Consider the following 24,081-nt stretch of genomic DNA (forward strand, 5'->3'; position numbering starts at 1 on the left):
CCCACGTGAGAAGTGACAGATATATTATGTAGAAAACGCCTCTGAAAAGCAGTCCATCTGCATTTTAGTAAAATACGTTAATTCTGGAGTACTAAAACTTTCTCAGTTCATACCATTCCATGACATCTGATTTATTAACCCTTTGCATGCTGGGAAATTTGTCATCTGCTAAAATGTCGTCTGCTGAATTTCTAAAATTAGCATTTTCTTCGATTGTTTTCAAAGAATACTATCAGAAAAGCAAACAGTTTGGATCCTGATGAGACGCCACGTTCTGTGGCGTCTCATCTGGATCCAAACTGTTTGCAAAGGCCTTTAAAATCTGGTTCCAGCGCTTAAAGGGTTAAGATAGTCTTCACATAATGCATGCAGCCTTAGACACGTTAGGACTTCAAACTTTCCAACAACATATTACTGAAAACTGGCACTGAGTTTAACAGAAGAAGAGTAGATACCTGTATGCCACCATCACATGGAAAACAGATATTTGTACCATGAATCATATTTGACCCTCTCTCTGGGAACACCGGACTTAACCCATTTATGCCCAGTGGACTCTCCCATCCTTCTAAGTTGGATCAATTTATTTCCAAAATTAGGGATGTCTAGTATAATTATTTCTATATTTAGAACAATTCTTACAGAAATTCCTTTAGGCAAACAGCGTAGACCCAGATGAGACGCCGCATCATGCGGCGTCTCATCTGGGTTTACGCTGTTTGCAATGTCCTTTTTTCAGGACGCTAGGCATGAATGGGTTAAGGCATGTGTGATTATTGTCGTTCCAGATTAGCCTGCGCAGTCCGTACATGATAATAGGGGACATTTGTCGACTCAACCAGATTTTCATTTTAAACAAAACGTTCCCTAAAAGCTAAATATGTCGTCCCTGATTATTCTATGTAGACTGAACAGGCTAATACGGGACGAAATTGTACACACATGCATTAAGCCCCATTTTCACACAGCGCTGCTCAGTTTTTTCATGTGTTCAATTTTTTTGAAACTATTTTGTTTGCTCCATATGTTCGCAATTTAGTAACAACTATATTATGACTTAAGGCATTGGCTGTTGTTGTAGTTCACCAGTGAAACAGTAGGTGTTATAGCTAACCCTGACCATGATTTGTTCTTTTGTGTGGTCCCACGGGGTTTTCACATTTGTGATCTTTGACATTCCGGAAAATGCTCATTAAAACATGAGTGTCATGCAGGCCATGACGTTCTTATCTGAGTTGAAGGTACACTGATTATCCAAAACTTGACCTGGTAACCTAGTTTTTCGCGCCACCCACATTTTAACAAGACGATGATATTGTCAGGACAAACATTAAGGCCGTAAGTGGCCTCAAGAGAGGAAACGAGTCATTTTACAAGATTTTACATGGTGACCTCGATTCTGGACCCGGATTCTAGCTTCACCTAAACATTTTCAAGATAAACATTCTTACAAAGTTTTATCAAGTTTTAACAATCTTTTATCAAGATTGGAAAAAAATGGCCTCTAGAATAATAACAAGCTAAAAGTTGACTATGCACCAAAGGACACCAGACAGACTGACCACATGGTGCTTGAGCCAAATATCAAAACACCTAACTTAACCCATTTATGCCTAGCGTCTAGAAAAAAGGACTTGGCAAACAGCTTAGACTCAGATGAGACGCCGCATGATGCGGCGTCTCATCAGGGTCTGCGCTGTTTGCTTAAAGGAATATCTGTAAGAAATATAATAAATTTAGCAATAAATATACTAGACATCCCTAATTTTTTAAATAAATTGATCCAATTTAGAAGGACGGGAGAGTCCACTAGGCATAAATGGGTTAAGAGATGATCTATTGAACTTATCAATCTTTGTTCATTTCCAATTGCAAACAGAGTCTAGTGTTCACCTAACTGGACATTTGTATATAAACGATTAATATAATAGAAGTTTCACTGACAGACAGTTAGATTTTTTTATAAGCTCACATTGAAGACCATAAATAACAAGAGGGCCTGACAGGCCCAAAGTCGCTCACCTGAGATAACAAGATATTATTGGGACAAATCTTCTGACCAAGTTACATGAAGATCGGAAAATAAATGTGGCCTCTAGAGTGTTAACAAGGTTTTACTATAACCAAATAAGGAAAAATGCCCCGCCCCCTTGGCAGCCATGTTTTTCAACCAACCGGCATCCAAATAAGGAAAAATGCCCCGCCCCCCTGGCAGCCATGTTTTTCAACCAACCGGCATAATTTTTGAACTCTTCCAAGATATTATCGGGATAAATTTTTTTTTTCTGACCAAGTTTCATGAAGATCAGACAGTAAATGTGGCCTCTAGAGTGTTAGCAAGATTTTACTATAGCCATATAAGGAAAAATGCCCCGCCCCTTGGAAGCCATGTTTTTCAAGCAAACATTATTATTTTCGAGCTCATCCAAGATATCATTGAGACCAATCTTCTGACCAAATTTCATGAAGAGTGGACAATAAATTTTGCCTCTAGAGTGTTAACAAGGTTTTACTAAAGCCGTATATAGCCATATAAGGAAAAATGCCCCGCCCCTGGTGGCCATGTTTTTAAAGCAACCAAAGCCATTTTCCAACTCATCCAAGATATCGTTGGGACAAATCTTCTGACCAAGTTTCATGACGATCGGAAAATAAATGTGACCTTTAGAGTGTTAACAAGGTTTTACTATAGCCATAAGGAAAAATGCCCCGCCCCCATGGTGGCCATGTTTTTCAACCAACTGACAATCCGTTTTGAACTCATCCAAGATATTATAAAAGTGGCCTCTAGAGTGTTAAAAACATTTTACTATAGCCATATATAGCCATATAAGACAAAATGCCCCGCCCCTTGACAGCCATGTTTTTCAAGCAAACATAACCATTTTTGAACTCATCCAAGTTATCAATAAGACAAATCTTCTGAGTCCTGACCATATGTCATGAAGATTTGACAATAAATGTGTCCTCTAGAGTGTTAACAAGGTTTTCCTATAGCCATATAAGGAAAAATGCCCCGCCCCCTGGCGGCCATGTTTTAACAAAATTTTACTATAGCCATATATAACATATAAGGAAAATTGACCCGCCCTTTGGCAGCCATGTTTTTCAAGGAATGAATACCATTTTCAAACGCATCCAAGATATCATAATGACAAATCTTCTGACCAAGTTTCATGAAGATCGGAAAATAAATGCGGCCTCTAGAGTGTTAACAAGGTTTTACTATAACCATATAAGGAAAAATGCCACGCTCCCTGGCGGCCATGTTTTTCAACCAACCGGCATCATTTTCGAACTCTTCCAAGATATTATTTGGATGAATCTTCTGACCAAGTTTCATGAAGATTAGACAATAAATGTGGCCTCTAGAGTGTTACCAAGATTTTACTATAGTCATATGTAGCCATATAAGGAAAAATGCCCCGCCCCTTGGCAGCTATGTTTTTCAAGCGAAGGTTACCATTTTTAAACTCATCCAAGATATCATTGGGACAAATCTTCTGAGCAAGTTTTCTAAATATCGGGACAAATCTTCTGAGCAAGTTTTATGAAGATCAGAAAATAAATGTGGCCTCTAGTGTTAACAAGGTTTTACTATAGCCATACAAGAAAATGCCCCGCCCCCTGGCGGCCATTTTTTCAACCATCCGGCATCGTTTTCGAACTCATCCAAGATATCATTGAGACCAATCTTCTGACCAAATTTCATGAAGAGTGGACAATAAATTTGGCCTCTAGAGTGTTAACAAGGTTTTACTAAAGCCGTATATAGCCATATAAGGACAAATGCCCCGCCCCTGGTGGCCATGTTTTTAAAGCAACCAAAGCCATTTTCGAACTCATCCAAGATATTGTTGGGACAAATCTTCTGACCAAGTTTCATGACGAATGTGACCTCTAGAGTGTTAACAAGGTTTTACTATAGCCATATAAGGAAAAATGCCCCGCCCCCATGGTGGCCATGTTTTTCAACCAACCGACAATCCGTTTTGAACTCGTCCAAGATATAATAAAAGTGGCCTCTAGAGTGTTAACAACATTTTACTATAGCCATATATAGCCATATAAGACAAAATGCCCCGCCCCTTGACAGCCATGTTTTTCAAGCAAACATAACCATTTTTGAACTCATCCAAGTTATCAATAAGACAAATCTTCTGACCATATGTCATGAAGATTTGACAATAAATGTGTCCTCTAGAGTGTTAACAAGGTTTTCCTCTGGCCATATAAGGAAAAATGCCCCGCCCCCTGGCGGCCATATTTTTCAACCAAAGGGCATCATTTTTTTTAACTTGTCCAAGATATTATTGGGATGAATCTTCTGACCAAGTTTCATGAAGATAGAACAATAAATGTGGCCTCTAGAGTGTTAACAAGATTTTACTATAGCCATATATAACATATAAGGAAAATTGACCCGCCCTTTAGCAGCCATGTTTTTTAAAGGAATGAATACCATTTTCAAACGCATCCAAGATATCATAGGGACAAATCTTCTGACCAAGTTTCATGAAGATTGGAAAATAAATGCGGCCTCTAGAGTGTTAACAAGGTTTTACTATAACCATATAAGGAAAAATGCCACGCCCCCTGGCAGCCATGTTTTTCAACCAACCGGCATCATTTTCGAACTCTTCCAAGATATTATTGGGATGAATCTTCTGACCAAGTTTCATGAAGATTGGACAATAAATGTGGCCTCTAGAGTGTTACCAAGATTTTACTATAGTCATATGTAGCCATATAAGGAAAAATGCCCCGCCCCTTGGCAGCCATGTTTTTCAAGCGAAGGTTACCATTTTTAAACTCATCCAAGATATCATTGGGACAAATCTTCTGAGCAAGTTTTCTGAAGATCGGGACAAATCTTCTGAGCAAGTTTTATGAAGATCGGAAAATAAATGTGGCCTCTAGAGTGTTAACAAGGTTTTACTATAGCCATATAAGAAAATGCCCCGCCCCCTGGCGGCCATTTTTTCAACCATCCGGCATCGTTTTCGAACTCATCCAAGATATTATTGGCATGAATCTTCTGACCAAGTTTCATGAAGATCAGACAATAAATGTGGTCTCTAGAGTGTTAACAAGATTTTACAATATCCATATGATATATAGCCATATAAGGAAAAATGCCCCACCCCTTGGCAGCCATGTTTTTCAAGCAAACGTAACCATTTTCGAAGTCATTGAAAATATCATTGAGACCAATCTTCTGAGCAAGTTTTGTTGTGCTCAGGTGCGCTAAAAATGGACCGTGCTCTGTGAAAAGTGGTTTAATGCATGTGCGTAAAGTGTCGTCCCAGATTAGCCTGTGCAGTCTGCTTTTAACTTTTATGGTATTTTTCATTAACAGAAAGAATCCTTTTAGCAAAAAATCCAGTTTAAGCGGAAAGTGTTGTCCCAGATAACTGGTAGCCTTTACAGTCCGCACATGCATTAAACCCCCTTTTCACAGAGCATGGCTCACATACTTTTCAGACATAATGTACTTCCCTTCTTGTTTTTGGTAGAATTTGTTGTTATATTGCTGATCTGTCAAATATTTATAGCTTTGAAAAAGTTGCTCGATTTAAATCTATTAATGTATGTGAATGTTTACAAACAGGGAATAAATTGTAACAAACCTAAGGTTGTAAATTGAGCTAAAAACATCATTTTTATAACTTATCATTATTTTAACATTGCGTGTGTGTTTGTGTGTATGTACCTGTACATAAGGGGGAAATAAACTGTAACACTCTAAGTGACAAATAAGGAGAAATATATAATAATGCTCCAAGTATACATAAGGGGAAACTTAAGGTAACACTTTAAGTGTGTACTAGAAGAAACACTATTGCTTATAAAGAGTCAAATGAGATCAACTCAGACGAAGGTCAATTAAAAATACTTTTATTTGCACATAAGTGTCATTTGCATGAAGCAATATACTACATGAGCGACACTCTATTAAAAATGGGCTTAATGCATGTGGGTGAAGTCATCCCAGATTAGGCAGTCTGCACAAGCTTATATGGGACGACACTTGCTGGGTGAAGTCATCCCAGATTAGGCAGTCTGCACAAGCTTATATGGGACGACACTTGCTGGGTGAAGTCATCCCAGATTAGGCAGTCTGCACAAGCTTATATGGGACGACACTTGCTGGGTGAAGTCATCCCAGATTAGGCAGTCTGCACAAGCTTATATGGGACGACACTTGCTTAGACTGAATTTGAGGTTAAAAGGGAAAATTTCATAAAATAAAAAATTTCCTCCAAGATTAGCCTGTGTGGACTGCACAGGCTAATCTGGGACAATATTTTATACACATGCATTTAGCCCTGTTTTCCCAGAGCTTAAATATTTTCACATCTAACAAAAACACTAGCAAACACTCTCAGTCTTTAAAGGCTCCACTTTCAACTCTACACTGTCAGACATATTCAGTTTACAGTTGACTACAGTGGATTTTTCCGAGGTTTCACTTCTAAGTCCCACTATTTGTTCAGGAATGCTTGCGCTCATTCCCAGGTTCAAGAAGCGGCTGTTTTGCTGCTCATATTCATGCAGGGGTAGCTCCATTTTACTAAGGCTGTCCACACCTATGATGATAAGTTCGGGCAACAAATCTTCCAAGAAAACACTGAACACCTCGCCTTGCTTTATGCCCTGACAATCTGTGATGTTCAGAATCTGTAGGTGCCTGGAGAAGAAAATATTAGTATAATTATTAAGATATACTTTTAGTCTTTTGTATATCAACAATCGCATATCAAGAATACTAGTCAGTCAAAATAAGTATTTAAAAGAAAATGTCAAGAATTAAATAAAAGAGCAAAACTTCCCAAACAAAAGGAATTTTTTAATGCGTTTCAGAAACAGAACATCGGCCTAGACCATTATATCACATTGGCACCTAGGTAACGTGTGCTGTCTACTTTTTACAGAAACACTTTGTACTATACAAACATGTAAGCTGAAAGGAACACAAGGCATATGAAATGCTACTCAGTAGTCCAAGGACCTATTTCTATGCAATCACATTGAAAATCATTTAATTAATACATACTTAGTTAAATTGTGACAAAAATACTCATTTAAGCTTGATTGCATCCAAAGTATAAGGTGCAATGGGACACTATTGAGTCACTTTCATGGGAAGAACAAGTACTTGGTGTCTTTGGAACAAATCTTGAGAACTGGGATCAATTCTGGGGCCCCTGATCGCAAGGACCGACAACATATCTAAGACACTTCAGTGGGTTGCTATGGTTACCTGAATTTATATGCCATCTCCATGGTAGCATCTGTTATTTCTGGACACCCGGATACATCCAGATACTTGAGATTGGGACAGTGGAGAACAAGTTGCGCGATGAACCAGTCTGTGACATACTTGCAGCGTGCAAGGCTTACAAACACCACATGCTCACAGCCATCTGGAAAATAGACAACTGTACATTTAAACTTCGTTATCTAACACACATTGCTGTACAGTTACTGTACATGTCATCTAAGCATATTATTCCATTTGTCCAATTAGCCTAATAGCTTGTAATAAATTATAATTGAAATACATATTTAATTGATCCATATGAGCCGCACTCTGTGAAAAGGGTGTTTAATGCATGTGAGTAAAGCAGTCCGCACAGGCTAATCCAGGACACTTTCCACTTATATGGTATTTTTTGTTCTTTTCAGCAAAAATCTTGTTTTGTGCAGACTGCAAGGCTATTCTGGGACAACACTACGCACATTCATTAAACCCCCTTTTCACAGAGCACAGCCTATATTTATGTCTGTCCTAGATTGTTAGCCCAAGGGTTTGAAATTTTAAAATACACTTTCACTACTTGGTTGACATACTACACGATTATGAAGACTTTAATGAGAACTTAAACTTATTCACTTTAAACAAAAAACTGGCAGGTAAATTTATACTGATACAAAAAAATCAACTCTCAATCCTGCACATACGCAAGTGGTCCATTCCGGTCAACATCCAGTTGGAGTCTGCCAGATCCACAGCCTCAAGTTTCAGGTCCGGCCTGAAGCTCTGAGGCAGGGGCGAGGTCCCTTTCTCGTACGTCTTGTACCAGACATCGTCATTGTTGAACTTTACTCGACCGTTGAAATTGAGAATCATATCGGCAGCTGCTAGGTCGGGACCACGCTGTAACGCCTTGGCCGGGATATACCTGTCAACATACAGCTGTGCACATCTTTGCTATTGAAATGTTGAACTGATTGCTATTAAAAATATTTTTAATCTTCAGATAACGTACATACTGTGAGATCATTTATGAAAGGTGATCAAAATAGGTAGAACAAGCTGTTCTCATTGCCAAATTATTTTTTAAGAACAATTTCAATGGTTAACACTTCAGCTATCAGTCAATTTGCTCTATTATTAATATTAATGTGGCTGTAGTATAATAACTCTCAAATTTTCATTAATTTCAGGACATGGAGATAAAAGAGTAAAAAACAGAATTTGTAAGAAAAGTTAAACATTCAAATTCAAGGACTTTTCAAATCTAAAATTGTATATTCAAGGATTCTGACTAAAATACGTATTGTCAATGACAATGGCAAAAAACAACAACAAGATAATAAAATCTATAAAGTTATTAAATACATATGAACAAGGGCTGTTTGTAAAACATGCATGCCCCCCATATGTGCTGTCAGTTGTAGTGGCAGCCATTGTGTGAATACGTTTTGTGTCACTGTGAGCTTGACCTTTTACCTAGTGACCTGAAAATCAATAGCAGTCGGCCATAACTGTGTTATTATCCAATTGTGTACAATGCCATTTGGCGTGCATCATCCTCTTATCCATATATACACTCATACCAAGTTTCAATGAAATCCGCCAAAGCATTTTCAAGATATGGCTCCGGACACAAAAAAGCATTTTTTCAAGATACAAAGGGCCATAACTCCGTTGTTAACAGATGGTGTACAATGCCATTTGGCGTGCATCATCTTCTTTTTCATATATATACTCATACCAAGTTTCAATGAAATCCGCCAAAGCACTTCCAAGTTATCATCCAGAAACCATTTTACTGGTTCGAGTCACCATGACCTTGACCTTTGACCTAGTGACCTGAAAATCAATAGGGGTCATCTGCCAGTCATGATCAATGTACCTATGAAGTTTCATGATCCTAGGCGTAAGCGTTCTTGATTTATCATCCGGAAACCATTTTACTGGTTCTAGTCACCGTGACCTTGACCTTTGACCTAGTGACTTGAATATCCATAGGCGTCATCTGCGAGTCATGATCAATGTACCTATGAAGTTTCATGATCCTAGGCGTCAGCGTTCTTGAATTATCATACGGAAACCATTTGGTGGACGGACGGACAGACCAACCGACAGACCGACATGTGCAAAACAATATACCCCCTCTTTTTCGAAGGGGGGCATAATTATTAATTATAATTTATCTTGCTGCATGATTTGATATTTTTTATCAAACTTTGTAAAACATAACTGAGGAGAAGCAAAACAAGTTATTTCCAAAATTAATTCCCATCTTCAGTTGTGTCCATATTTGTTTCCTAATAAATGGAAGGTGAGTCCAACTGAAGAAACAAAGTTCTGACTATATGAGTCGCGTACTGAGAAAACTGGGCTTAATGATTGTGCCTTAAGTGTCATCCCAGATTAGCCTGTGCAGGGACGAAACTTCCGCCTAAATTGGATTTTTGCTAAAAAGAGACTTCATTTAAACGAAAATGTCATAAAAGCAGAAAGTGTCATCCCAGATTAGCCTGTGAGGACTGCACAGGCTTATCTGGGACGACACTTTAAGCACAAGCATTATGCCCAGTTTTCTCAGAACGCGACTCATATGTACCTCTGTTCATTTATGAAGCCTTCTCTTTCTGAACGGAGCATGGTATCTTTTATGCCTGCAATAAACATACAATCATTGCAATTATAAATCCTTACTTAGCTTAAATGATAAAAGTAATTTCTTCACATGCCTTTTCCACTAATTTCTAAGAATAACTTACTAGGTGATAGGGCAACACAGGAAATCTCTGCAATTTGTGAAACAATTAATTATATTTTTACAACTCTCTCTCTCTATCTCTCTCTATCTCTCTGAGTGCTAAAATGTTGAGCATATCAAAGTGTGTTTTTTTACCATTTCCAGAATTAGGCTTGGGCCCTTTGGATTCAGAAAAATCGTGTTGCTTTGACTTATATTGAGAAATTTAGTTGTATTTTTTGGCCTATAAAAATACTTGTTTAGAAAACAACTGTTTGTAACATTATATCTGCTAAGAATGAACAATAGACCTTGACAAGGAGCTGAACTGAAAAAAATGAATTCATAAAAAAAAATTGTGGAAGCCTTCAAAAGAAAATTTTAGGCTGCCAATAAATTTTTATTATGAAAATAAACTTGATATTTGGGGATGAGGCTTTATTTGGGCCTTTAACTAAAAAAATCTGCACATGGATAAATTGCCAAGTAATGGTAAGAATCCACAGGTATAACAAGAGTGCCAAACTGTCACAAGATACGCCCGTTTGAAGGTTTTGGACAACTTGATTACTTTACCATGACCCATATTTGAACTTGACCTACATATCATCTAAACATAACTTCTGACCAAATTTGGTGAAGATCAGATGAAAACAATTTCAATTAGAGAGCGGACCCCATGCTAAATGCTTGAAATGCACTAAGTGACCTCGTGATCTAGTTTTTGACCCGGCATGACCCATATTTAAACTTGACCTAGATATTGTCTAGACACAACTTCTGACCAAATTTGGTGAAGATTGGATGAAAACTACTTCAATTAGAGAGCGGACACCATGCTAAATGCTTGAAATGCACTAATTGACCCTGTGACCTATTTTTTGACCCGACATGACGCATATTCGAACTTGACCTAGATATTGTCTAGATACAACTTTTGACCAAGTATGGTGATTATAGGATGAAAACTACTTCTATTACAGAGCGGACACCATGCTAAATGCTTGAAATGCACTAAGTGACCCCGTGACCTAGTTTTTGACACGGCATGATCCATATTCGAACTTGTCCTAGATATTGTCCAGATGCAACTTCTGACCAAGTTTGGTGAAGATCGGATATAAACTACTTCAATTAGAGAGCGGAAACCATGCTAAATGCTTGAAATGCACTAATTGACCCTGTGACCTAGTTTTTGACCCGGCATAACCCATATTCGAACTTGACCTAGATATTGTCTAGATAAAACTTCTGACCAAGTTTGGTGAAGATCAGATGAAAACTATTTGAATTAGAGAGCGGAAACTGCTGTGGACGCTGCCTGCCCGCCCGCCGCCAAGGTGAAACTATGATACGTCCTGTTTTTTTTAAACGGGGGTATAAAAATGTAGAACCAAAAAATGATGGAGATTTACCTGTTGGTGAAATATTATAGGTCTTCCACAAATAAAATAAGTGATTCTCATCCCAAGAGAACTTCCACCGGATGTGGCGTTTCTGTTCCAGTGAGAACACTTTGGGACAGCATACACTGTGCAGTTGTGTCTGCATTGTACCTCGCAAGCATCTCTATAATAATTAAAAAAACACTAGTAACATATAAACTGGCATCTTGTAATAAAATGAGTGGAGCTATTGGCAATTATGAATATGATATAATCTTGATATAACATTACATTAATAATTGAGTTAACAGATAATAATATGATTCACAGTAATAATTAAATAAATAAACAAACATTGAATCGATTAACAATTTTTTTTAGTAATTTTGTCTTTTTTATGTACTGTTAAAACTGTTGTTCTTGTTCTCTAAAAACTTAGTTTTGATTCAAGTGTAGCAGAGTTCTGTATAAGGAGAATTGAAACTGCCTTGCAATATGAGCTAGCTTTTATAGTGACGCTGTAGAGTGTCTGCCTGAATAGGAACCTGGATGCCCTGGGTTCAATCCCTATTTTTGTCAGGGATTTTTCTGGCTAGGTTACATTAGTGCCTAACATAAAAAACATATATGGTTGTGGTTTGTCCGACATCCCACAGATGTCATGGCAGTAGGAAATTTGTGGAAGAATTTCACAATTGAAGGGGTGTGTGTAGCAGGGTTTGGTATAAGGTTTAGGAGAACTTATTATGCCTTGCTATATGAGCTGGCTTTTATATTAATGAGGTAGAGTGTCTGCCATTGTGGAATGGGGGTTTTCTGGCTGGGTTACACAAGTGTTTTTATGTATATTTTGACTTAAGACATTGTACCTCATAGTTATAATATGGTGTGTTTAGAAACATTTTAATTTTGATTACAATTTTAGTTAAGGTAAGTTCTGATCAAATCTCTCTGTATAACTAGCTTTAATAGCCCTCTTAACTTATTTAACCCAACCACTGGTCTTTTCCCTAGCTGACATAATCAGTTCCCAGCTATTGATCCTCCGTCAGGCGTGATTGCTGTATGTATATACTCATAACAGTTCAAAGCGTTCAAGAGGAATAAGTCCTTTCCCTAGTCCATATAAACGGACTCCATATGCACCCCTCTATAAACACAACTGCATTACCAAATAAGGAAAGCAAATGTTCGACATCGTTATCGAGGCTTCATCAACACACGATGTGCTTAAATTTTTTGTACAGCAACCTTACCTAAAGCAACACTTTAAGTCGACATCATTACTACAGTCTTCCAATAAGGTGGATAGTGCGTACAAAAGAATAAAGCACACTTATTTCTTGCTTTAATGGTACCATTTGCATGTTTTTGTGCTTTAGACGGGTAAACTTTGATCAGTTTTTGCAGTATCTGTGTTCTTTCGTCCTTGCAGTGGTGATCAAATTTTGCACCTTATGACAATAGACAGCAAATTGTAACTCTCAGCAGCACTTTGGGTTATAAAGCTAAGAGTTGATTTATTGCAACTAGTCCTTTCATTCAAACTAGTGATAATCAGAAGGAAATGTGTGCCGCCGATGACTCATGTAAGGTAAATAAGCAGTCATTTACATAGACTGTGTAATAATAATTATGATTTCAGTTCCATCCGAAATCCATTCTTATCCGAATATGCATTGCACTAGTTAAAATGCATATTAAATTATTATGGGTAGATTTATTATATTTGATCAACTCATATACAAGTATTATACCTTTAAAACTGTTGTCATTTTTGGTGCGATAAAAACAACGAATAAGAGTCTTCTGACAGACAGAAAAATAACGTATCGATACTATGCCCTTGCAGGACCATGACGCTCATGTCATTAGCAGGTAAATAATATATTACATTCCTTATTATTTTGTAAAATATATCCATATCAATTTATCATTTATGAAATTAACTATTATGAAGAAGCTTACAAAAAATGGACCTAATTATGAAGACTTATAATTGATCACTTATTACTATTAGTTGATGGCGATATAAGCGTTAATTTTAAAAACACGTGCATCAAAACATCAACATAACATGGTCCGATTCAAGAATAGGTACAAAATTCATTGAATTTGAACATGTATGAAATGATACGAATGCAATGTGGGTATGAATAAATTAAACCAACTTCATAACTTAACAACTTTCATAATCATGAGTTCTGAAGCAAGTACTAGACTACTTGCATTCAAGCATTTTGGTTTGCATAATAAGTTAGACATAAGGTAAACTGTTGATCGATAAACAGTGGACACATCTCGACTGATAAAGTGTACTGTGCATGGATAAGAAGCAGTCGTCCAGCAATAACAGATTGAAATGCTGTGACTGACAATGCATTAAACCAATCAAAAAGACTTCATAAACATAAGTTTGGCCCTTTGCAAATATTATTAACTTCTTTTATTTTTTCACATTAAACGTCTCATTTATAAAATTGAAAATCTTGATTGTACTTTGTACTCCGCTTTTTCTGTAAGAAATTTAAATTTTAAGGTGTGGTTATCAATGCAATGGAGATTCGTCGTTTGATCTGATGGTAGTGCGCCACATGAGTTTTCTGGTTCTTGTTGGTTGGAGCTCTAGAATGCCCTTTTCTTACTTTTCCTTACAGTGTTACTAAAAGAGAAGTGTCATGCTTATATTGGTCTCATGCCATATGCAGCCTGCATAGCTCCACACCTGCCTGCACATTTGCTCAGTTTGGTAATGAGAGAGGGGACCATTAGACCTTCATGGTTTTACAGCGAACAGGGATAGCATAAGACCCATTTTTACATGACGCAGCTCAAATTTCTATAAATTTTAATGGTGAGAGCAGAAGAAGGCAAGAGTGGGCCTGAAAGTTGTTAAATGGGAGACTTGTAACTCAGACGGTATAGCGGCATTCTAATTGGTACAGGCTCCACATCAGGAACACTTTTAATGCCTAAGTTTTCTTTAAGTATGCGTGTTAGGCCAGACCAAGATTTTCATGTTTACAGGGAGAAGGTTTTTTCATCCACTTACAAATCATGTGAGTTATTTTAAAAATCAGAAACACACTAATCAGACTGTATATTTTACATACTTCCTAGTTTCGTTTATTAAGTATCATCAATAGGGTACAAATCGTTCCCCTAAGGAAATAATAAATTTATAATTATTGCTTATATTTTAAGACAACCATCCTATGGTACTGTGGGTTTGCATACACTAAGGCATGTTTTGCATACACAAAGCAGCTCTCACAAATATCAGGTTACTGTTATGTTATTATGTCCTTCTTCTTGTCACTTTCATAGGAGACTATGAAAAATTATGAATTCAAGATATATATTACTTAACCCTTTCCCTCTTAGAAATAAATTTAAAATTGCTATGTACAAACAGCATAAAAGCAGAACAGCCTGCGAGGAACTCGCAGTCTGTTCAGGATTTATGCTGTTTGCTGCTCATCAGTATCTAAGGGTTGGAATTGAAGCCTTATGCTTTAAAACTTGAATCTAGTAAGAAAGGTCTTTAATTCACTTAAATCACTCTGGATCCTATTTCTCAATAGATGATGTTTTGTTTACTTTATAATGTTACAGGTATATTGTATGTAAGCTGGAGTTTGGTTGCCGTGTTACCTTGCCTGATCTCACACAGGATGCTGTGTATCGAGCCATAGCAACGGAGCTGCAGGTTCTACATGGAGACTATGGTACAGCCTGCGCAAGGAAATATCCAAATCTAACAGGTTTGAAAACATGCTGTATATGCCCTGATCTACACTCCAATAGGCTTAACATTTCGCTAAAGGGGCCAGTTAAGACATGTCAAGTGTTTAGTGTTCTGCAAGTTTCATTTTAAGTGAAAAGCTGTACCAGTCTATTATGTTGTTGTTAGCTCTGCTGGCTATAGGCCAGAAGAGCTTATGGGATGGAATGGTGTCTGTCTGTCTTTCTGTCTGTCTGTGTGTGTGTGTGTGCGTTAGACTTTCTCTTGTTGATCCGATTAAGTCCACATTTTTCATCCGATTCTTTTCAAACTTGTTCAGTGTGTTGATTTTAATGAGGACTCGAACCCTATTAAAAATGGGTTACATCAGAGTAAAAAGTCCAGAATTATCTCCCCTTGAATTTGTGAAAATTGTGAAATAAGGCTTGTTTACGCAATTAAGTCCACAGTTTGATCCAATCATTTCCCAACTTGCACAGTGTCTTTATCTGAATGATGAGTCAAACCCTATCGAAAATGAGCAATATCAGAGTTATAAGTCCAGAATGATCTCCCCTTGAATTTGAGAAAAAAATGAAAATCTTTAACATTTTGCCATTACTTTTGCAATATTGAAGATAGCAACTTCATTTTTGGCATGCATGTGTATCTCATGGAGCTGCAGATTTTGAGTGGTGAAAGGTCAAGGTCAAGGTCATCCTTCAAGTTCAAAGGTCAAAAACAAAAAAATCAAAGCGGCGCAGAAGGGGACATAGTGTTTCCGACAAACATATTTCTTGTTTGTTTACATATAAAGTTCTATCCTTTTGAAACTTCAACGGATGTTTTATATCATCAAGGGCCAGAACCCCATTGAGAGTGGAGAAAATTTGTCCAACTTATTGTTGAAAAGGAGCCATTTGAAGTTTAAATTTTACGTTTCTTCTTGTTTATGAGATGAATTTCCCATTTTGGGTCTGTTTGTTTAAAACTCAGATTGTTCATACTATCAAGGGCTTGAGCCCTATTGATTCCAGCCAGTAGAGCGATTCAGGCCCTCATGGGCCTTTTGTTTTTAATAGTTGAAAACAAAGTAAGATGATCTTAAATCGAAAACACACAAAGTACCGGTAATACACTTTACTTTATTTCATTTTGGATTGTGGGGGGGGGGGGGGGGGTTTCTACATTATTTTAGACACATCACCGCAGTCACATTACCAACTCACACTTTTCCTGGGATACTAGCTTGTTTTCCAGTACTAAGAGCCCACTCTTATCCCAGTAATGGACAAATATCATGTTTTTTACCCATAATATTGCATACACCAAAAAAAGGATATTCTTTAAATTCTGCATGAAATATTAGGCTTCTTACTTAACAAAATCCAAAAAGCTCATTTAAACACATCCATTTTTTCTTATTTCCAAAATTTCTTTACATAACAGTTGCTTAACCCACACTTATTAAGTGCAAATGTACCACTTCTTTACTTTAATTACATACCTTCTTTATTGTCCCCTACCGGTTTCACCGGAGGGGACTTATGGCTTGCGCTCCGTCTTTCTGTCCGTCACACTTTTCTGGATCCTGCGATAACTTTAAAAGCTCTTAATATTTTTTCATGAAACCTGAAACATCGATAGATGGCAATATGGACATTATGCACGTCATTTCATTTTGTTCCTACGTCAAAAATTCTGGTTGCTATGGCAACAAATAGACTAGAAATACTGCTGAAAATGGTGGTTTTCTGGATCCTGCGATAACTTTAAAAGTTCTTCATATTTTTTCATGAAACCTGAAACATGGATAGATGGCAATATGGACATTATGCACGTCATTTCATTTTGTTCATACATCAAAAATTCTGGTTGCTATGGCAACAAATATATAAAAGAATATATATACAAATTCTGACAATGGTGGAATTTCTGACAATGGTGGAGCCGGTAGGGGACATATATTGCTTGGCAATAGTCTTGTTTGATTTAACCTTGACAAGTTGGCAGGGTAACAAAATCAATTGTCTGTATTGTTCTGATTCTCTCAGTGTTGCAGTGCCACATATTTCTGGATAGTTACTATATAGACATATAGTCATCATCATCAAAAACAGAAAAATGAAATAATATCATATGTGTCACCCTTCATTGATAGAACTTGTTCTTTATTTCAGTTCAGTACCTGAATCCAAGCACAAACTTGGTGATGGTACGTTGTTCAAGAGATCAGTGTAAACAGATACAGTCCTGCCTGCCATTTGTCAAGAAGATTGGGGAAGTAGATGTATTCCTCCATACTCTACACCTGGCAGGTACAGACCATAGAACAGTTTGTCCCAGAATTGTGAAAATAAAAAAGCCGCAGTCGTGGAAAATTGGGCTTTATGCATGTGCAAAGAGTCGTCCTCTTCTAAACGAAAATCCAGTAAAGGGAAGTGTCATTCTGATAAGCATGTGAAGACCTCAGAAGGCATTTCCTTTAACCCTTTGCATGCTGGGAAATTTGTCGTCTGCTAAAATGTCGCCTGCAGAATTTCTAAAACTTGCATTTTCTTCTATTTTTTTCAAAGAATACTATCAGAATAGCAAACAGTTTGGATCCTGATGAGACGCCATGTTCTGTGGCGTCTCATCTGGATCCAAACTGTTTGCAAAGGCCTTTAAAATTCGGTTCCCGCACTGAAAGGGTTAAATGAAAAATTCCATAAAAAGTGGTAAGTGTTGTTTCTGATAAGCTTTGTGTGGCTTTCACAGGCTAATATGGGACGACACTTCATGTACATGCACTAAACCCTGTTTGTGTTCCATATAAATATAAGCAAAGTTGAACTTTGATGCACCTGCAGGAGAGAAACGTGTTTATAGCATGAGATCATTTATTTATGGCAAGTGACTTATAGCCAAACAGTGTGGCTCAGCTAAACAAGCACCACAACACACAGCAAAAATGAATAAAACTCAGGTAATACTGGTTGAGAGGTGTAATGCTGTAGTACCTTTTTTGCCATGTGATGATTATTTACCCCTCTACCTTTTCTCTTAAAAAAGTATATAATGATATTAAAAAGCGTTCATTATATCTCCCCCAAAGACACCAAGTACTGGTTCTAGTCCCAGGAAACGGACTCGAGAGTGTTTAAATAAGCCTTAGGCTTTCTATGATATCGAGCTTAAATAAATAGTTTTTAACTCAACTAAATACACAATGTGACATATTTTCAATTAGTTAAAAAGAAAGTAATATGTTATTTAAAAAAATTATGCATTGTTGTCCTGTGTTAACAGTGATGATCAAGTTTATTAATTTTGCGTATTCAACATTGTAATTAATTCTTTATTTCGACAAATGGGTTTTACGTGTTCACACATTTTACTTTATCATACATACTGCTACATTTGCAGGTACTATACGATCGTGTATGAAGTTTATTGTGAGGTACCACAAGTCTCAGCTGCCCTTACTGATGAGTGAATGCAGAAATCCAGGTGAGACATGAGCCTTGTTGTGGTAAAACTAGGCATGACAATTGCAGCCTACATTTGATTTTTAGCGAGGCTGTTTTCGGAGAAAACCCGAGCTATTGTCATAGCCAGCTCGTCCAACGTCAGCCGTAGGCGTCGTGCTAAAACCTTAACATTGGCTCTAAAATCGAAGTGCTTCCACCTACAACTTTGAAACTTCATATGTAGATGCACCTTGATGAGTTCTACATGCCACACCCATTTTTGGGTCACTAGGTCAAAGGTCAAGGTCACTGTGACCCTCTAAATCAAACTTTAACATAGGCTCTAAAATCTAAGTGCTTCCACCTACAACTTTGAAACTTCATATGTAGTTGCACCTTGATGAGTTCTACATGCCACACCCATTTTTGGGTCACTAGGTCAAAGATCAAGGTCACTGTGACCTCTAATGTAAAACTTTAACAAAAACCTTAACATTGCCTCGAAAATCAAAGTGCTTCCACCTACAACTTTGAAACTTCATATGTAGATGCACCTTGATGAGTTCTACACGCCACACCCATTTTGGGTCACTAGGTCAAAGGTCAAGGTCACTGTGACCTCTAAAAAAAAAACAACATTCTGACAAGCTTTCGCAGCCAAGCGTGGCACCTGTTATGCGGTGCTCTTGTTGTTTTGAAAGACCTCCTTTAAAGGAAAAGTACCATAAAAGCAGAAAGTATTGTACCTGATTAGACTGTGCAAACTACACAGGCTTATCTGGGATTACACAAAGATGAATTTAGCCCAGTTTGCCCTGAACACATCTCATTTGGTGATAACTATTTGTTTCTTGCGGAAAAGAAACTTCATAATATAAATAAGTAACATGGCATAACAGCTGTATGGTGTATGTTACATAATATTTCTCAGTGTCTCAGTGTAAAAGCTGTTTTTAGCTCACCTGATTGCTCAGGTGAGCTTTTGTGACCGGTCTTTGTCTGTCGTCCCTCCGTTAACATTTGTTCGTAAACACTCTAGAGGCCACATTTATTGTCCGATCTTCATGAAACTTGGTCAGAAGGTTTGTCCCAATGAAATCTCGGTTGAGTTTGAAACTTGGTCGTGCCGGGTTAAAAACTAGGTCAAAAAAAAGAAAAAACTTGTAAAAACTGTAGAAGTCACATTTCATGCCGAATCTTCATGTAACTTTGTCAAAATGTTTGTCTTAATGATATGTTGTTTGAGTTCAAAAGTGGTTCCGGTCCGTTGAAAAACATGGCCGCCAGTGGGCGGGGCAGTTTTCCTTATTTTGCCATAGAGAAACCTTGTAAACACTCTGGAAGTCACAATTTTTGCCCAATCATCATGAAAGTTGGTCAAAACATTGGTTTTATTGATTTCTCGGACGAGTTTGAAAATGGTCCAGATCGGTGAAAAAATATGGCCGCCAGTGGGCGGGGCATTTTTCTCTATATGTATATACATGTAGTGAAAACATGTGAACACTCTTGAAGTCGCATTTTTTGCCCAATTTTCATGTAATTTGGTCAGAACATTTGTTTCCTTGATACGAGAGTTGAGTTGGAAAATGGTTCTGGTCAGTTGAATAACATGGCTGCTGGGGGGGGGGGCAGTTTTCTTATATTTATATAGTAAAAAAAAGCTTGTGAACACTCTAGAAGTCACATTATTTGCCCAATCATCATGAAACTTCGTGAAAAGATTGGTTTTATATATATTTCAGATGAGTTTGCAAATGGTCCCGATGGGTCAATAAACATGGCTGCCAGGGGGATGGGGCAGTTTTCCTTATGTGACTATATAGAGAGAAACCTTGTGATGGAACACTATGGATGTCGCATATTTTGCCTAATCATCGTGAAACTTAGTCAATACATTGGTTTTATTGATTTCTTGGACAAGTTGGAAAATGGCTCAGATCGGTGAAACACACTTTTTAGCTCACCTGATTGCTCAGGTGAGGTTTTAGGATTGGTCTTTGTCCGCTGTCCGTCCGTCTACATTTGGTTTGTAAACACTCTAGCATTCACATTTCTCAAGCATTCTTTATCAAAGTTGCTGAAAGATCTCAGTCAAGTTTGATGATAGGTCACCATTTCAAATCTTACAAAAGCAAAAACACTCCCTACGCCAGAGTTTTGGTACAATAATGATGAAACTTGACCAGGATGTTTGTCTGGTCAATATCTAGGTCAAGTTTGACATTAGGTAAAGATTGAATGAACCGACTCCTCTCAGGGGAGCGAACTAGGACCTTCTTGGCCCTCTTGTTTTAATGTTCTTACTGCGCATCAGATTTTTGGTAAATGTTCCAATACAGTTTGTCCGTCATTTGGTAAATGTTACTTGCAATATGACAGCTTTTTGGAAGTGTGCCCGCTTGTTGAATATTCACTGGATTGTAAAATCTATTTGGTAAATGTTTAACTAAGTGTAACAGCTAGTTTTTCTGTGTGTTACATAAATTTGTTGAATGTGGAGTTGAACTCAGTTGAATTATCCAAAGGGATATTAAATAATTATATCTCTCTGATTATACTCCTTAAATTGACGTTTCGGCATAATGCCTTTATCAAAACATTGGAAATTATATGTTAACTACATTTTTACGTCTTTTGCCTGCACAATTTAAATAACAACAAATGTGGAGTTGAATTTAACAGCTTTTTGTAAATGTTCAGTGGAGTGTTACCCCTATTTGGTAAATCTTAAGTGGAGCGTAACCACTATTTGGTAAATGTTGATAAAGAGTGTAACCACTATTTGGTAAATGTTCAGTGCAATTTAACATCTAATTGATAAATGCTTAATGCAGTTCAACTGCTGTTTCCATTTCTGTTTAATGTTGTGGACTTTTTCACAGGTAAACATTCCCTGTCTATTATTTCAGTTGAGCGAAAGAAAGTGCAAGAGATGTTAACAGACAGTTGTGCAGACAGTGGTAGAACTCTCGGACTCTTGGAAAGATCAACTACATCCCAGTGAATCATGTACAGGAGTTAGTAATGGAAGCCGTAGGATTAAAGACTTATTGTCAGCCGGCTATCAGGTGTGCACATGGGGCCTGGTCAATATCTTGTATGATATGGATACCAACGCAAGACCTGATCATGTATGCTTTTACTTTTAAGAGAGAGTCTATCTATTGTACTTGTTATGGACAAGGCATTTGTTCCTACTATCTTTAGCCAATGTCTGGAAGGATTACCAGACAGATGTCAGAAGATGTATTCTGTTTGCTGCGTTTTTATGTAAAAAGGAAACCAACAGAACCAGCTGAAGTCAAATGTTTTATACAAACTTTCACAAGCTAGTATTACAAGAGGCAGTTTTGTGAATATGTGTAGCTTGTCCTCATCATGATGTTTTTGTGAATTAAACGTTTGATAACATTTGTTTGTAGGAACACTTAATTTATCCATGCATACATTCACGCTTTATTTGAGTACCAAACAAGTTACGTATTCATGCAAAGCATCAAGTGGCGTCGGGAATTTAAGTGTAAAAGGCACTCAATGAAGTTACATGGAACGATTTTTTTCTACTGTAAATACTAATATATTTGCCGGTTATTTTTAACAAAATAGAAAAAGATACTGGTATAACCATTATCTATGATTTTGTGTTATAACCCCAAATAACCATTAAATATGATGTTGTGTTATAACCCCCTAATAACCATTATCTATGATTTTGTGTTGTAACCCCCAAATATTTCATAGTTCATTTTATTTACATTGGTTTCCTTTTTTTACTGGCATCCGTGTGCAGTTTTCATTAATGGAACAGAACTGTGTAGGTTTTAAAAAATCTGCTTCATCTTGTAAGCGTAATTTCATATTTTTCTCAACTTCAAGGGGAGATGATTCTGAACTTATTCTTACGTTGCTCAGTTACGATAGGGGTTGAGTACTCATTGATATTAAAACACTGTAAAAGTTATAATGTGTTTACGAACCTCTCACCCCACCCTCTCACACATATATTTCATGGGCATAATAAAACAAAAAATGATTACAGTAAAACAGCATATTTATTTAAAATAAAATGTCTACATCAAAACAAAAAGTTCACATAGAACACAAATAAAATAATTCTACTGGGGCTCGAACCTTGGGCCTCTCACATGTGAAGCGAGCGTGTTACCACTACACTACGGAACCGCTTGAAAAATCAGCTTCTAACTAAGATATTAATAAGTGACTGTAGTGTAACGGTTATCAATAAAGCAATAAACGGTGTAATCGCTGTCGTCTTGTAAAATTGAAGTAAATACGCGTTAACAAAAACTCGAACAGCAAAAGTCTGCGCTATTGTTAGAAAAAACACAAAATAAATATATTTTGATTATGTTTTGTTTTTATACAAAACCAGAAAGTTTCACCGGTTCGCGTATTTGCCGAGTCCCTGTGATATTTTTTATTATTGCCCAGTCCCTGTGATCAGTTATTAATTAAAAGAATTAGCTTTGCATTATTGGCAATAAATGTTGTCGTAAATGTAATAGGCACAAATGCAGTACTTATTTACACTAATTTACACAAAAATCACCACTATGCAAGATATTCTGACAACAAAAATATATAGATTGATCCGTAAAATAACTTCTCCTCTCATAAGCGAAAAAAACGTATTACATACGAGTCGCCGCACTTCAGTGCGACGCCAATGATAGTTGTTGTTAGAAGAATTGGCCGTAGGGCATGATATACTTGTGCAATTGTTCAAATAAGGTACACTTCTAGCAAAGTTTTTTTTCACCCAAAATAACAACTTATTACAATGTCTTTCGCAATTGCAAAAATAAAAAATTTGTTCCCAAAATCGTATCAAAATTTCCCAAAAGAGATGCCAAACTTTTCCTATAAACTCAATAATTGGTTTATTGAGTTTATTATTCAGCGATACAATTCTATAACACTTTGTAATATTAATTTCAAAAGATGCAGTAAAACATGCACTTATAAACAATTGTAATGCTGTTATTTATAATCATATTAATAATGCTTTCTTATCCCCAATTTCATGGTATCGCGCTTTTTTTCACCAATCCAAAAGGAAAAGGCTGTAAAATGTAAAGCAAAAAAAAAATCACTGTAGCGTATGTATTGTTGCATGGTCTCGTGATAAGCCTTGCAATACTTAAAACAGTATGTACCGTGTGGTCGGTGCCGGTGGTACACTATTGAAGGACTTGATACAGTATATGGACCAAATATACATGATCCTGTATTTTATTAACATATTTCAACTGCTATTTAAAAATGATTTCAATCAGTTTGTACAGATTTTGTTCGTCTTATGTTAATGTTAAGGGTATTATGCTAATAGGTATTAGCAGCGTAATGAAATCTAAATCTTATTCGCATAATAAAAGCTTAATGAAGATTGTTTTATTATGTCGCATGACTTCGCCATATTGACATCAACATATGTCCTAGACCCTTATTAATCTTTGGGGGAATTTTTTACTAAGGTTGTGCTAATGGGTTTAAGATAATCT

The 24,081-nt window shown here is 36.9% G+C and overlaps 2 protein-coding genes across 5 annotated transcripts; one reads left to right on the forward strand and one right to left on the reverse strand.

Annotated features, from left to right (window-relative positions):
• Positions 1-5,882: 5,882 nt before the first annotated feature.
• On the reverse strand, positions 5,883-13,260 carry LOC127871275 (ATP synthase subunit s, mitochondrial-like). Of its 2 annotated transcripts, XM_052414033.1 has the most exons (6): positions 13,138-13,260; positions 11,411-11,564; positions 9,858-9,912; positions 7,966-8,186; positions 7,265-7,427; positions 5,883-6,691 (listed from the first exon to the last, which is right to left on the reverse strand). In XM_052414033.1, the coding sequence occupies exons 1-6, from the start codon at positions 13,153-13,155 to the stop codon at positions 6,373-6,375; spliced, it is 930 nt and encodes a 309-aa protein (XP_052269993.1). In that variant the 5' UTR covers positions 13,156-13,260; the 3' UTR covers positions 5,883-6,372. The 2 variants fall into 2 exon arrangements, with proteins under 2 accessions (XP_052269993.1, XP_052269994.1); XM_052414034.1 differs by lacking the exon at positions 11,411-11,564 and having other exon boundaries at positions 13,138-13,258.
• On the forward strand, positions 13,188-21,970 carry LOC127871277 (ribonuclease P/MRP protein subunit POP5-like). 3 transcript variants are annotated; one of them, XM_052414035.1, is made up of 5 exons: positions 13,188-13,258; positions 14,996-15,144; positions 17,285-17,422; positions 18,513-18,596; positions 21,469-21,970. In XM_052414035.1, the coding sequence occupies exons 1-5, from the start codon at positions 13,221-13,223 to the stop codon at positions 21,561-21,563; spliced, it is 504 nt and encodes a 167-aa protein (XP_052269995.1). In that variant the 5' UTR covers positions 13,188-13,220; the 3' UTR covers positions 21,564-21,970. The 3 variants fall into 3 exon arrangements, with proteins under 3 accessions (XP_052269995.1, XP_052269997.1, XP_052269996.1); XM_052414037.1 differs by lacking the exon at positions 13,188-13,258 and adding an exon at positions 13,405-13,477; XM_052414036.1 differs by lacking the exon at positions 13,188-13,258 and adding an exon at positions 13,505-13,530.
• The last annotated feature ends 2,111 nt before the right edge of the window (positions 21,971-24,081 follow it).

This window comes from Dreissena polymorpha, chromosome 3 (genome assembly GCF_020536995.1).
Source record: "Dreissena polymorpha isolate Duluth1 chromosome 3, UMN_Dpol_1.0, whole genome shotgun sequence".
Lineage (NCBI taxonomy): Eukaryota > Metazoa > Mollusca > Bivalvia > Myida > Dreissenidae > Dreissena > Dreissena polymorpha.